Raw genomic sequence first — 14,823 nt, forward strand, 5'->3', positions numbered from 1 at the left:
CACATGAGTGGTTTACATGTTACCACTGTTGTGTGGAAATAGCTATGAAAGTGGTGGCAGCCATGTCCTCGGGTAATGTGTAAATTAGGCTTTAGCTTGCCTTTTTATTCTTCTCCTGTGTATTCTCACCCATCAGCCACATATCCTGTTGTGTTTGTGGATGTAGACTTGCTCAGATAATTTGGACTGTGAAATAGAAGTATTGTCTAAGACTAAGGCTCCTCTGAAATGAAATAGTGGTAGATGCTCCTAAGGGCTATTATTTTTAGGCTGGCTTGGAGTCAGAGTTTGCAGTTTTAATTACTCTTTAGTCATGTTTTGAAGGTTAGCTGAGCAGCTATAAAAGCTAAGGCCTCTGTTATTGTTGGCTTTTGTAAAATGAAAACCAAGATTCTGGAGAATCACTAAATGGCCAAATCAAAATGTGGGAGAATTATGCAACCACATAAACATGTTTTACAAGGGTCTCTGTAAAATGTCACTATAAAGCCAATACATATAAGAAATATATGCTCCCTCTGTCTTAATAGTAGTGACCTTCCAGTGCTGCTATATCTTATACTAAGAGAGGAGCACAAGTCCTGCGTCTATGCCTTATTGCACTGAGCTCTTAGGAGTCTCTTTCAGAAAACTGCACTTATTTTGTAGCATTTAAAAAAGGAATGTCTCACTTTATATTTTGCTTCTCTCTAGTAGAGTGCCTTTTTCTGATAAACTGTATAATATTTTTGCATATATCATAAGAGATTCCAAAATAAGCAACTACAGGAATTGGTTATGACTAAGTACACATTGGATGTTTTAAAACAGATTTGAAAACTGTACCAAAATATATATTCGTTTTATTTATTTATTTATTTACATTTATATACCGCCCCACAGCCAAAGCTCTCTGGGCAGTTCACAAAAGCTAAAAACAGTAAACACAAATTTAAAAACCATTTAAAAACCACATAAAAAACAGTATAAAAACAGCAGCATCCATTTAAACAACAACAGAACAAAACATTCAACAGAACAAAACAGTCAAAATAGATCCCGATTTTGGGATCCTACATGGTCCCTCTCTGTAACAATATAAAAGAGCTTGCATGGTCCCTCTCCGTAAAAATATAAAAGAACTGCTAGATGTAGCCTAAATGGGTTGTGCTTACTGGGAGGTACCATGAAGTAGTTAAGGGCATTACCAACTGTTTCTGGCCTTAGGAGAGAGAGACCACAGCTTGAGAGAGCTCAGTGGAAAGGCTTTGTTTAAATAAAACTTGTAAGTTTGTTTGGAAGGCTGCGTATGTGAGTCTGTGGGGTACAGTCCACCAACTTTGAAACACTCTGTGCCACTCCCTTGAGAAGATCTCCCTAGCCTTATGCTCTCTCAAGGTTGAGGAGATCCTATATTTAAATAAATGTATGATCTCTCAATGTACTTGTTCGCTTTGAGGGAGTGTGCAAGGTTGAGGCTTGGCTAGAATCCTGAGGGCAAAGAAATATCTGAACCAGTACAAGGCATAAAATGCTACATCTTAAGCACAAATGTGCCATTATTGATTTTTATGTATGTTTGCCACATGAATATTCTGGTGCTAAGAATCTTTCAATAAGATTCTCAGTCTCATCTTTCTGTAGATATGTGCCTCTATTGTGGAGACAGGCAGATGTTGCATACTTTAAGCCAAAAAAACGAGGGGCACAAACTGTTCCTATACACCTTTTTTTTTTCCTAGTTAGGGACTGCCTAATGTAGCACATCAGCAAAGCCCTCATATTTTGAAGAGGAATACAGAGATGCTTACTAAGACTAAATCTAATTCTGATGGGTGCTTCAAAAGGTCATCCCTATCCAAGAACGTTTTTAAATGCACATTAAGAAGGTGCAATTTTTATGCATGCTAAATATAAACACACCTGCGGCTGCACTAATTTTACTATACCATGTTTTATAAACTAAGAAGTAGTTTGGTAAGTCTTTAGTGTTGCTTGGACTTGTGCTGCGAGGTAGCCGATATTGATACATTGAAAAAGAAGGAAATCTAAGTGGCATCAAAGCCAGCCCTTTCCCGTTCTTTCTTCAAAGGTCTGAATGAGATTATTTCCTTGGTATTTCAAATTGATTGAATGTCAAAAACAAAGGAGCCTCTGTCTGTTGAGGAAAATCCATTGCTCCTATTGTTTTAAGTTATCATATCCCTCATTTTGAAAGAAAATGTCAACAGGTGTTGCTATCTCCATCTGCATCTAACAGGTTTCTCATTTCAATTAATTCTTGATGCTTCATAGTTCTGAAGTATATATTTATGAAAGCCTAGTTTATTAGGAGCTACAAGATTATTCAAAGAAGCTGTCACAGTAGCTTTGCTTCTAGTCCCATACGCATGGAGCTGCCCCAGTACCTCTCTTCAAAAACGTAACCACTGTCTGACTGAAATTTAGTATACCTTACCCTAGCCTTTATCATTTTGCCATCTCTACTCAACTGTTCATGTGATTGCTGTGTTTTTCCCTCCATCAGCAGAGAATGGAGAAGACAGTGACTTGGTTTGCACATAAGAAGCCACCATGGGTGAACTTCCCTGTGGAGGTTCTCATCACAGTAGCAGCCACCATTTTGAATATTTGGGGCATAGCAGAGCCACTCCTTAGATTCTCATTATGTGCGAAACCAACACATGTGGCTTGTAGGGGTGGTTGACAAGCAGCCCAGAACCCACGGGCTGTTTTAGAGTGTGGTTGGCTTGTCAACCACCCCAATGACCCACACTTGCTGAGTTCACACAAAATGAGAAGCTATAGCGCCCCCCCCCGCCATGCCCCAAATATTCAAAATGGCTACTGTGATGAGAAACCCCACAGCAAAATTCACCTACGGTGACCTCCATGCAAAGCAGGCCAATAAGTACACCTTTAGATCAGCCTTCCCCAACTTGGTTCCTTCCAGATATATTGGACTACAACTCCCAGATGCTGAGAGTTGTCCAGCAGAACTGGAGGACACAATGTTGGGGAAGGCTGCGGTAGAGTGATCATAAGAGGGGTGGAGAGATGGATGAGGCATCCAGGAAGGTCTTCCGGAAGTGTTTTCTCTGCTGCTCATATAATTTGTGTTTCTTCCAGAAAACATAGAGCAGCTTATGTCATGATCTGGGTAGTCCTCATGTCCTTCAAGTCCCTGGGGAATGGCTGTGTTGTCTTCTTCCCTAGTGACAGTAGGGTATTCTTTCTCTGGCAATGCATCACCTCCTGGTGGCAGAGTCCTTCAATTGATATCATTCAAGAGGAAGGGCTCCTGCCTTGCCCAGATCAACCCCATTGCAGTGGCAAAAAACGGGTTTCTTCTGAAAGGCATCCCAATTTTAGTCTTGTAGGCCTTTTGGAATATTTTTTCTTCCCTCTCAGTGGTTCCAGTTAGTTTGAGATAGGGAGGAAACCATTTTCTAGACTGTATGTGTGAGCCACAATGGGCTTTGCTTTCTTCTCGGTGGTAGTTGCAGCCAGCCTCATAGCCTCAATGAGCACTCCCTTCCCCCCGCCTACACACACACCTCCTCAGCAGTGACTTGCCCACACAGCAGGCAGCTATGGAAGTAGTAAGTGAGCTTAGGTAGAAGTTGTAGTCATCAATTTGTCCTGAAAGAGCCAACTGCATTGCCTTAGAGAAATTTCTATACCAGTTAGGCCTGGCAAATAGTTGCCTTGAGTGATTCCTTAATAATTCATCAGCTTCTTACCACAGCCTTCCTACTGTTCTGAACTACTGTTGGTCTGCTGTGTGTTTCAGGTTTTCTGTTCATTTGTTTAAATGTTTGTAATCCTTTTTTTCTTAATTGGGCATCTAAAGCACCATACATCAATATAAAAAAGACACTCCCCCCAAAAAATCCAACTACTATTTCTATTTTATTCATTTATTTTTATTTTTTTGCTACTGTATATAAAACCACCCAAACATAATATTCTCTGGGCAGATTACAGCATAAAATGATAATACCATTTAATAACACAATATCATAAAACAATCATTTGGCTGACAAAAAAATCCAGCGTAAAAATGTCCAGAAAGAATAAATGCAGAAAACTAACAATTATACAGCACATACACTTGTTCATAACACTAAATAAAACCATATTACTATGGAGATCAAAGCACAGGTGAGCTGTCAGATACATGGAGTTAGGCTAAAGCAGGAATGGTCGAGATAGCAGGCAGAGGTCAAAACACAGGCAGTCAAGTATGTTACACAGTCCAGAAGCAGTGTCAAGAATCCTAGGGTCAATAGCTTGGCGCATCAATCACAGAACCAGGAGGCAAGGTAGAAGAGACTGGAGCTGAAAGAATGTGTTGTTTCCAGCACTGGCTAGGCAGACACTAAAGGCTTTTAGCACTAGAGCCTGCTAAGCCCCACCCTGTGCCCAGCTACAGTACATTAGAACTCTCTGGTCAGAGATCTAGTCATGAGGAGTCACTACCTCCTGAGGAGTCCTTTTTTGCAAGTGAGCACTCCTTTTCCCAGGAGCCCTACTGGCCTGTCGCTTGAGACAGCAGTGCTCCTGGGGTCAAGAAGTTGCTCAGCCTTTCAGAGTCCCCTCCCTCTGACAGGGATGGACCTACAGCCATCTCCACTGAAGGCCCAGGTTCCTACTGGTCTGGTTTCAGTGACTGATCTAGGGTGTCCTCAGTTTCTGGGGGGCTCTAGCTCTTCCTCTGAGGTTTCCTCCAGTGGGGACATGACTCGGATTCTATCTCATCAGTCTTTAAAATAACTTCACTGGCTGCCTATTTATTTTTGGGCCCCATGAGGAGATGAATGCCCACAACCACTAGGGAGAAAAGAGAGTTTTGGACTTACCACTAGAGCTTTGTTTTCATCGTAGATCGAGAGCAATCTTGCTCACCGTGGTATCATGAGTATGACATGGGGAAGTCCCTCTTTTCTTATTTAACTATTATCTTTTTTTCTGATACTATTCCTTTCTCCTTTAAAGCTGAGTAAACTGTTCTAGTTCATGGTTACAGTACATTTTTTTCTTTTGTGCAGCTATTTGGAAATTGATGGACTCGTGCACTGTTCTAGTTTGAGCAACGCAGGAGCTGCTCCTCAAAGTGATCAGTTTGAGGACTCTGTCTGCCACCCAGAAGAGGTGGATTCCCAAATGAGAGATATCCACTAGGAAGATCAGGAATTTCCTGCAAAGATCAAAAGCCAATTTTCCTGCCTCTCCTTTCTCTTAAGACAAACCACCCAGAACCCATGACCTGTATGGGGGTTGCTGGGTAGTTGTTAACTACCTCAACCACCACCCCACTGGATTTGAATGTCACAACAAACTGTGCTGATGAGAATAATTATGTAAATGCAACTAGCACACACAGAGTGGTTAGCAAGTCAACATGGCTTATTATCAATCCTGAGATCATGCACACCAGCCATTTTGCAGTCAGAAAAGGATTAAGGGATACTCTGCTCTGAAGGAGATGCTCAGCCACTGGTCCTTACAGCTGTGTCATTTCATAAAAAGATTCATCTGGCGCTTCATCTCCATCTCAAGTTGCGTTGCAAATAACCAAATTTTGAGGGCTTCACATTTTAAGAATGTTTAACGTTCTTTTTGTGGATAGCACCCAAATGCAACTTTTACTAAGAGCCAATGTAGATGTCTGAAACTCACATGTTAGAGGTATTGTTTGTGTAACTAAATGCAAGTGTGTTGAGCTTTTCTTTGAACCTCGCTTATTTTATAAATACATACCATTGGAGTTGCATCATATCAGATAAGAGTGTCATCTTATGAGCTGTATGAACAGCTTTAGCTCCCATGTATTACGTGGGGCTACCTTCTTATCAGCATGTTCCCACATATGGTATGCATCACTTTAGAACAAATCATTCTTTTATTCTCTAAGAGTGTTGTAGACTACATACATAGTAATACTGACTCAAAGAATACTTAGTAAAACCTTTACAATGAAACATTCCACTGAGAGAAATCAGCTGTAACCCTCAGTCAGTATGGGTTTCTTCTCTAAGGTTATTTGCACACTGTGAAATATTTGTTGATCTGCCATAAATGTTAATTACCTACTGAAAGCTGTGAGGATTTGAAACCCACCTCTTAAAGAGACAGGACTCTTCACAGACATTCCATGCAGTTTATAGGACCCTTGATTGCAGCAACAATAGGTAATATTAATACTAGAAAGTTGTAGTAAATATATATTGGAAAATATGTATATCTGTAATGGTAAAAGCTTATATGAACATATTGTTGTCACTGATATTCCTTTGTACTCCTTTTTATAAATGGTTTTCAGAGATTCTTCTGTCCCGGGTGAAGTGCTAGACACATCTTTCTAGTAGTTCATACATCATAGCTGGTGGTTCAGTTAATACATCCTATTTCTGATTCCCCAAATCATGATTTGAAGATCCATTTTTTAGTTAGCACTAATCCTAGTTTAGAACATGTTCCCACCATGAATAGAGCGTGCCGCCCCCAATGGAGTTTTCATAATAGGAACCAAATTGATAAAACATTTTGTTTTCTTGGAACTATCTCTACAACTAGCTGATCTAGAAATGGTTTCAGAATACTTTGCTATATGATTGTAGCAGGCAGTATTGTATTACATTTAAAATATTTCTGAACAGATTTGTATGCTATGATTCATTACAGAACCGCAGACTGGATTCCATATTGCTTTTAAAATGTTGGATGTGGATGGGAATGAACAAGTAGAGAAAAAGGAATTCTTTAAGGTATAGATGTCAATATTTTAAAATCTTTCCCCTTTTGTTCATGGAAATACCATATAACTGCAAAATGTAAGGTAGAATGGATTCAAGAATATTCCTTCCTCATCTGTTTTGTGCAAGGAGAGATCCTGTCCTGACTAGAACTGAGGAAATTAAAAACATTTGTAACTTCTTTCATTAACGTTCTAAGTTAATGTTCTCAGCACTTTCCCTTAGACCAGATTTCATATTTTTTTTTACATTTGGACATAGGTGGCAATGCACACATGACAAACCTGCTCTCGCTCTTCCTTTACTAACAAACTTGCGTTACTGTCACAACCTTGCTTTAGTGTCACAAGCTAGGACAAAAAGTTTCTTTAATTTAAAGATTCTCAGATTTCTGATCACTTTTGTGTGTGGAATTGAGATATATTTCTACACACACAAGCAAAATGGCTGAAAACCCATCACTAGAGAGAGGTTTCCATTGTAGGAATGTTAAGAGGATGCATATTTAACTTTTTATAAGGATCCTATTAATCACACACAAGTTCAAAATCAAACACCCAAGTATTCAGTTAATTTGAATGGTTACTGAGACCATCTGGAGAGAGGGTGAAGTGACTTCAATTTCAGCACACAAAAAAGGAAGTGCAACAAATGTGATGGGTAAGGCCCCTAGCTGACTTGTCCAGGCTTGCTTCGTGGACCCAGAAAAAATGGCATTCCCCAGGTCCAGTGAAGATAGAGCGCAATTGATGCATGACTTGTAAGAGCCATATCTCTTTGCTCCACGGCACCAGGTTGTAGACTGCTTTCCCTTTAGCTGTAAATGGCAGCTGCTTGTCTGTAGGCACAGTTCTGTCACATGTCCCCCTATATCTAATCTTTCAACAGTAGTAGAAACTTGGGAGGAGCAGAGAAAATGATGTCCTACCCCAACATGCCTGGCTTAAACAAACAGATCAGGGGTGGGTGGTCTTTCTGCAATGCAATGCTAGGTGAAAGGGTGTTAAGTGTTGTGTTTCAGTGTGCACCACTCTTTTAGAATGACAGTGGACAGGGACAGGTGCAAACTATTTAGGGGGAATACAGCTATTTCAAACCTAACCTGCCAGAAGTATCATCCGAGGTTGGCATGAGGAATCGGAGATCAGGGTTAAGGTTGATAAAGCAGGAGGCTTGGGGTGGGGGGTTGTTCAGTTCCATTATTCAGAAGGGAAAGTCATGCGCTGCTTGTCTTACAGTGATAAACGTACTTTTAAAAGCACCTCTCTTAAGCAACTCTAAATCCTCTGCTTTCTATCTCTATCCATGCTGTGGTCGTAAATAATAAATCCCGTGTTCTTTTATTTTTGCTGTCCATTTGAGGACTGGTGCTAACATCTCTGAAAGGTAGGTGAGCTTTTGCAGTGTGTTGTGCTAAATCTCTTGTTAGAAACATGAAGAGATTTAAGGGTAATTATAAATGTTTTCACAAAGAGAGGCTGCTCCCAGGAGTCTTCTGAATGATTTGCTAGAGATTTATATTAAGCTCCAAATGGGTGTATTTGCTAGAGAGCTTGGTTTGGATCTTAACTTGTTAAGGTACGGTGGAGTACAAAATTACCAAGTCATGTTCTGATTTTTTTCCCCTTTCTTTTTAACCTTTTTTTTTTTTTTTACAGATGTCTCATTTTATAGTGCTTTTTGACTGTTCGCAGTGCTTCACATGCACTGTGTGTTATTATTTTATTTTCTAGTGTATTTATTTTATTTATAATCTGTCAGGGCAGGTTACAACAATTAAAAGACTAAAATACAAACAATGTATTTCAGTATTTAAATGAATTAAATAATCTCAATCATTCTTACAATAATCTTATAAAACTGGCTTATATAGCAGAAATGTTGAACCTCTTTTAGCCTGACAGTCTAATGCAATTTTAGAGAAGCTCTCAGGGGGCCGCATGCCAGTGGGTGGGGCTGAAGGCAAAGGGGGCGGGGCCAAAATACCAGCATATTTTCTCTTAAAGCTCTTAGTGCCGGTAATTAAGCCTTAGGAAAGGCATTTCAGCCTTTTAGAATGCAGGGAAAACTGCACAAAAGCTGGGAAACCACCTAACAATCCATGGTTGGGGGAAAGGGGTGGGGCCCTCTGGGGGACTGTGGAGGGCCAGATTTGGCCCCGAGCCAGAAGTTCTGCACCCCCGTTAGTCAGACCATTCCAGCACAGCACTGCCTAATCCAACTGGTAGCTGCTGCCCAAGAACTTGGGCAAACCTCTTGCCTGGCACAGCTTCCTGAGGACCCTTAACTACAGATGCCAGGGACTGAACCTGGGACCTGCTGTATGGGCAACACATGTGATCTGCCAATGAGTCTTGTATATTTCAGGTGGAAAGGCAAAGATGGGCAGAAAGAAGCTTGCCTAAGGCCACCTAGTGAGCTCATGACTGAAGAAAGAGCTGAACCAGAGATTTCTGGATCACACTCTTAGCAACTGCATCACATTAAGCTTTGAGAAAGATCTTTTTTTAAAAAAAAATGGCTTACAAAAACAGTTATCTGTTCTTACCATTCTTTGGTCTTATGCTACCCTGTCCCATTTGAATGTATTTCTGCATATATTTCTGAAAACCTGAAAGAAGACTTGATAGTAACAGAAGGCCACTTGCACAACTGTCCTTCCCCTCCTTTCTCCGAACGTCTTTGCAGATCCTCTCCAGAGAGCCAGGGGCCCTCCTGATCAGTACTGGCTGCATCCTGGGGGGTTGCAGTCAGACAGAGGGATTGTCCAAAATTGGGTAGAGGAACTCGGAGGGGATAGAAAAGATTGACTGCATAAGCAGAGTTCCATTTGTGCAGCCTTTAGATGAAGCCCAAGGTTATTTTTAGTCAGAAGCCTGTATCTCTTATGATGAACATGATCTTAATTCCTGAGACTTTAAAGCGTTGATTGTTGTGTGTAGTCCACTTCACATTTTACCAGTTCCTTTCATTGAAGGAACTGCAGTAATGTGAAACCCACATTGGCCCCATTCAGAAGACACCTTAACCACGGCTTTAACCATGGTGGTTAAGCCAGAAAGCCTTATTCAAAGTGGTTAAAGCCATGGTTTAAGGTGTCTTCAGAACACAGCCTGGCTTTCTGGCTCAACCACTATGGTTAAAGCCGTGGTTTAAGGTGTCTTCTGAACAGGGCTATTGTTAGATGTGATAATTCTGTGTGCTAGCTTTCCACTCAAGATACATGTGCTAAGAATCTTACAGTGTATGTAAACTACATAGGAGTGTCCCGTGTTACAATCTACACAGGAGTCTTATGTTTCTACTTACATGGAAGCGTTTTCATTGTAGGGATTTTGGTAGTGTCGGAACTGGCCTTGAGAGAAGCTCCTTTCTGTTTCATAAAAAATGTTTTGGTCAAAGCACACTCTGATATGAAAAGCAAGAATATAGTTAGCAAATGAAAAACAATATCCCTTTTGTTTTAGCTTAAGAACATAATTGGGAAGCAAGATGAATTGAAAACCGCTTTGGGAGATGAAGCGATATCTCAGGTAGGTCTTCGGAAATAAGTGATTTTCCTTCTAAGGAGTTTGTTCTCTTTTTAACATTATTCCTTTCATAGCTTGGAGCTGATTACATCCGTATCAACTCTGCTACTTCATTAAATGAAAGTGCCTGATCTGTTGACCTTACTTCTGCATTTTCGTTACAGAAATAATTCCAAATGGCTTTTGTTCTTTATTTGGGTTTTTGAGAGAAACGCATTGAATTCATCTACATTGTATGCAGTCACACCATTTTTATGAACCTGTAATAACATAACCCTATAACATTATGCTTAACTGAGTTGAACAAAGAGCAGTAAAAGCCCTACTAGGTCAGTTTGGGAGTTTTTTCTTGCATAGATACATCCCAATACAGAAAGATTTTCCCCCCACACCCCAAATTAAAATCAATTCATAAAAAACTTGCGAAGGAATCAGTAACTGCTATTGCAAACTATAGAATCAAAAGTTGTATAAGAATAATTCTGAATCATTTTGAAGATTTTATACTACTAATTGAGCACTGGTCAAAACTGAACATACTATTTTATTGGCAGTCAAAATGATTTATTTATTTGTGTATTTATTTATTTTCAGTGTATCCAAATTAGGATAATGATCGAATAATGAAATGACAAACCAATTTGGAAAAATAAGAGAATCCAAGTTAAGACACTCATTCTACAAGATGAGGAAAAACACGGAGGTTTAACAATCCATAAGATGAAAGTGTACTGTTAGGGCATATTGTATAAGATGGTTTACAGATTTAATTTTTTTTTTAACTTATATTTCAATATAACTTATTTTTAAAAAACTTATATTTCATTTTTTTTGTTTTTTTAAAACTTATATTTCAATACCAGAATATGAAAAGGCCTTCATTTATGTTATAATGGACAAGTGGTCTGTCCTGCCTCTCCTCCCTGAAGCCACTCTCCCCTTCCAAAGCCCCATCACCTCAGAAGGGAAAGCATAGAATCATAGAATAGTAGAGTTGGAAGGGATCTATAGGGCCATCGAATCCAACCCCCTGCTCAATGAAGGAATCCACCTTAAAGCATACTTGTCAGATGGTTTTCCAGCTGCCTCTTGAATGCCTCTAGTGTGGGAGAGCCCACGATCTCCCTAGGTCATTGGTTCCATTGTCGTACTGCTCTAACAGTCAGGAAGTTTTTACTGATGTCCGGCTGGAATCTGGCTTCCTGTAACTTGAGCCCATTATTTATTTATTTATTATTTATTAATTACATTTCTAAACCGCCCAATAGCCGGAGCTCTCTGGGCGGTTCACAAAAGACAGCAATCTATTCATTATTCCGTGTCCTGCATTCTGGGATGATCGAGAAGAGATCCTGGCCCTCCTCTGTGTGAAAACCTTTCAAGTATTAGGCAGGCAACAGTGGCACAAAGCCTGTCCAGACACAGGGAAGAGTGAGGCCATCTGCGTCCATTTCACTACTCCCCCATATTCTCCACATGGGGAATGCAAAGGAGGAGCGAAGCCAATGCCTTAGTTTGCTTCACTTCACCTGAGCTTTCCCAAATCAGGCAATTAGTAACTATACTACTAATGGTTCACCATTTTTCACCTTATGCAAATCAAATGCACTATATCCCAGTTTACAACATTATTTTGTTATGAGGTTTCTTTGACTGTACATCATAAAAAAGTTTATCAGTTTAGTATGGATAACTTACTTATTTTATCATGTTATTTTCTCTTTTAATGTTAATTAAAATTGATGGATTTTATTACTGACATTCTTTTCTCTTTTTCTTACTTTTTCTTTCTTATAATTAATTATAGTATTTTATGTGTAATATTTTTGAAGTTATTCTTAGGTTTTATATGTTTTGAGTACCTTTTGATTTTTAAAATTTTAAAAAAATCAAATGGTAAAATGTAAACATCAGAAGTTTTTACATAGCTAAGAATTGGTTCATGTTACCTCGTTCAGGGAAAAGTTGCATAGAACAAATAAGAATGCTGCTTAAACTATAAAATATGTTGTCATGTGAGCAGTAAGCATGAAACTCACTGAATTAATGCAACTTGTTGATAATACGAAAAGCTAAATAACCAGTATTTAAACTCATGAATAGATTGCTGTCTTTCATCTTGCCTCTTCAGCAGAATAAAAGACGGAGGGGCTATTTAGATGTCATTAGAATAGTACTGTTGAAATCCTTGTGGATTCCATGTTGCTTAGTGTGTTGTTGTGTTCAAAGAAATGCCACTTAGTCTAAGTGGTGAAAGAAATACATAACATAGAAATCCTGCACTTTGTGTGGTTTTAGCCTTTTGAAAGGATGAAATAGCTGAGCTAAGTGAAATGCATTCTTTGATTTCTGTAGGCCTGTTTTTCAGAAGGAAAAATTCAATTATATAGTATATACAGAATTATTTGGTCATTCATAGGAAATCATAAACATTGCAGCCTGATCCTATGCAGAATTGGACTTGCTTAAGATCATTTAAATCAATGGACTTAGAGATGCCTAACTCTACATAACACAATCAGCCTTATAAGTTGGAATGGGTTAGTCTGTTTCATTTGATTCCATGGATTTCCTCTTTTTCCCACCTCAAAGTTCATTGCATGCAGTCTCCATGCAGATGTTTGTTTGGTTTTGACATGAAAAGACATATCATATCAGATTGTTGTTTTTTAATGTGTGCATTTTTGTTTGTATTTTACATACCATGTGCTTTTTTTGGCCTCTACCTGTTGATTAATGTTTGGGGAAAAATACATTTTGGGGGAATCCCCCCAAATTTTGAGTGGTTGGTAGGTGTCCACATAAGGGGGCTGTGGGGGGGGGGGGGAGGCTGCATAACCTGAATAGCACTGCCCATGCTGCAAGGAAATCTCCTTTAAAAATGATGTGGGAATTCCTTAAGTAGTTTGTGACACGGCAAGAATGTCTGCTGTGCAAATGACAAAAGCTAGAAATTCTACTTTGCACACCTTTGGACTTTGGTTTATGGGATCCCAACCAATGCCCATTGCCACTTATCTTTCCGATTGGAGAAAGATATTGCATCCCCCACAAAGAGATACCACACATGTTACCAATACTCTTCAAAACTTTTCTTTAAGTCACAAATGCAAATTGCTTCTTGTTTGCTGGCTTCTTACTTCACCTGAAATTCAAGCTAGATTTTGCATAGTCATGTTCGATAATCTTTCCTTTGGGGATTTCACTGTTAGCTTACAAGTAGGATAATCAAATTATAAATAACTCTGGAGGTCTGCAGAGAAACGGCTTAAATTGATGTGTTTTCTCCAGGAGCCAGAATTGGAAGATTCTGATATTAACACCATGTTGCTGGTCCACTTCTTTGGAAGAGGAGGAAAAGAAAAGCTTCAGTATTGTGAATTCCACAGGTAGTGTTCTAAATATTACTAGTTAACATTTTAACTGACATCCTAGTTTGCTCCATGTTGTGAAGTGGTAAAGTTTGGTCAATCTGTCATCAATTGCAAATCACTATATTGTCCGGTTTGGAGTAGCATCTTTTATGTTTGGTGGTATCCCTTATCTCAGAAGGATTCCAAACAGCTTTCTGTACTTGGCACACGGTGGAAATCACATCAGCCCTCATGTCAACTCGGCATCCCCCTCCGATAGGCTTCCATAAGACTAATAGATGTATCCAGAATGATATTTGTATGCTCCACTTGGCAGAAAGCTCAGCTCATTCTTGTAGTTGTGACAGCATGGAATAAATTGATACTTTGGGATCAAACAGAAAGAGTGGAGCTTAAACCAAACCTGTTCAGAGTCCATGGACATATGCCATTATGCAGAGGTGCATAACCTCTGGCCCATGGGCCTAATCTGGGCCGCAAAGTCCTCCATAGACCCACCCCCCTACTAGGGGTTGTGGAAGACATGCAGAGAGAAATCTCCACTGTTAGCTCTGATCACAGACAACAGTGGGGATTCTTCTCTGCTGCTTCTCTGCACAAGGTCTTTCCCGGTCAGGGAAGCCCCACGTGCAGCAAAGCCATTCGCTGCTCCATCAGATGAGCAACATGGTCAGTTTTGCCCATCCTGCCTCCTTCTTCCATTGCAGGGGTTGTGCAAAGCCAGAGCAGAGCCTTCCAAGTCCCCTTAACTCTTCCATCAGCTCAGCTTCACTGCACACAGGACTTCCCTAACCAGGAAAGCCAGCATGCAGTGGAGCCTGGTCCTTGGCCCAAGTGCCGGGTGGAAGATGCACCCAGCACTTCAGCAGTGGAACACGTGATGTCATGTGGGCATGGTCACTCACCCCCTGTGATATCAGGGGTGTGGCAACACCCAGCTGACATCATCTGGTCCCCCTCCGATTCTGAACCCCTGCCTTAATACATTTGTCGTTACCAAGTGCTAGGCACTATTGTTTGGTTCATGCTGGGGTCACAGTATGGCTTGGCAAGACTGATTGCTGCTTATGACTGCTGCAACAAATCACTTTGCAAAAGGGACTCAAGCCTGAATGGATAAAGCCTTGTAGGTGTTTTTTAAAAAAATGCAGTTCACCCAGTGTCTCTCTGTTGTTAAGATCT

The 14,823-nt window shown here is 40.0% G+C and overlaps 1 protein-coding gene across 1 annotated transcript in view; it reads left to right on the forward strand.

Moving 5' to 3' along the window:
- Window positions 1-14,823, forward strand: part of MICU2 (mitochondrial calcium uptake 2) — a 93,203-nt gene that overhangs the window by 64,262 nt on the left and 14,118 nt on the right. Inside the window, exons 6-8 of the mRNA XM_063127032.1 lie at window positions 6,667-6,749; window positions 10,205-10,270; window positions 13,559-13,656. Of these exons, the coding sequence (XP_062983102.1) occupies window positions 6,667-6,749; window positions 10,205-10,270; window positions 13,559-13,656 (247 nt within the window). The remainder of the gene's footprint in view (window positions 1-6,666; window positions 6,750-10,204; window positions 10,271-13,558; window positions 13,657-14,823) is intronic.

This window comes from Elgaria multicarinata, chromosome 5 (assembly GCF_023053635.1).
Source record: "Elgaria multicarinata webbii isolate HBS135686 ecotype San Diego chromosome 5, rElgMul1.1.pri, whole genome shotgun sequence".
Taxonomy (NCBI): Eukaryota; Metazoa; Chordata; class Lepidosauria; order Squamata; family Anguidae; genus Elgaria; species Elgaria multicarinata.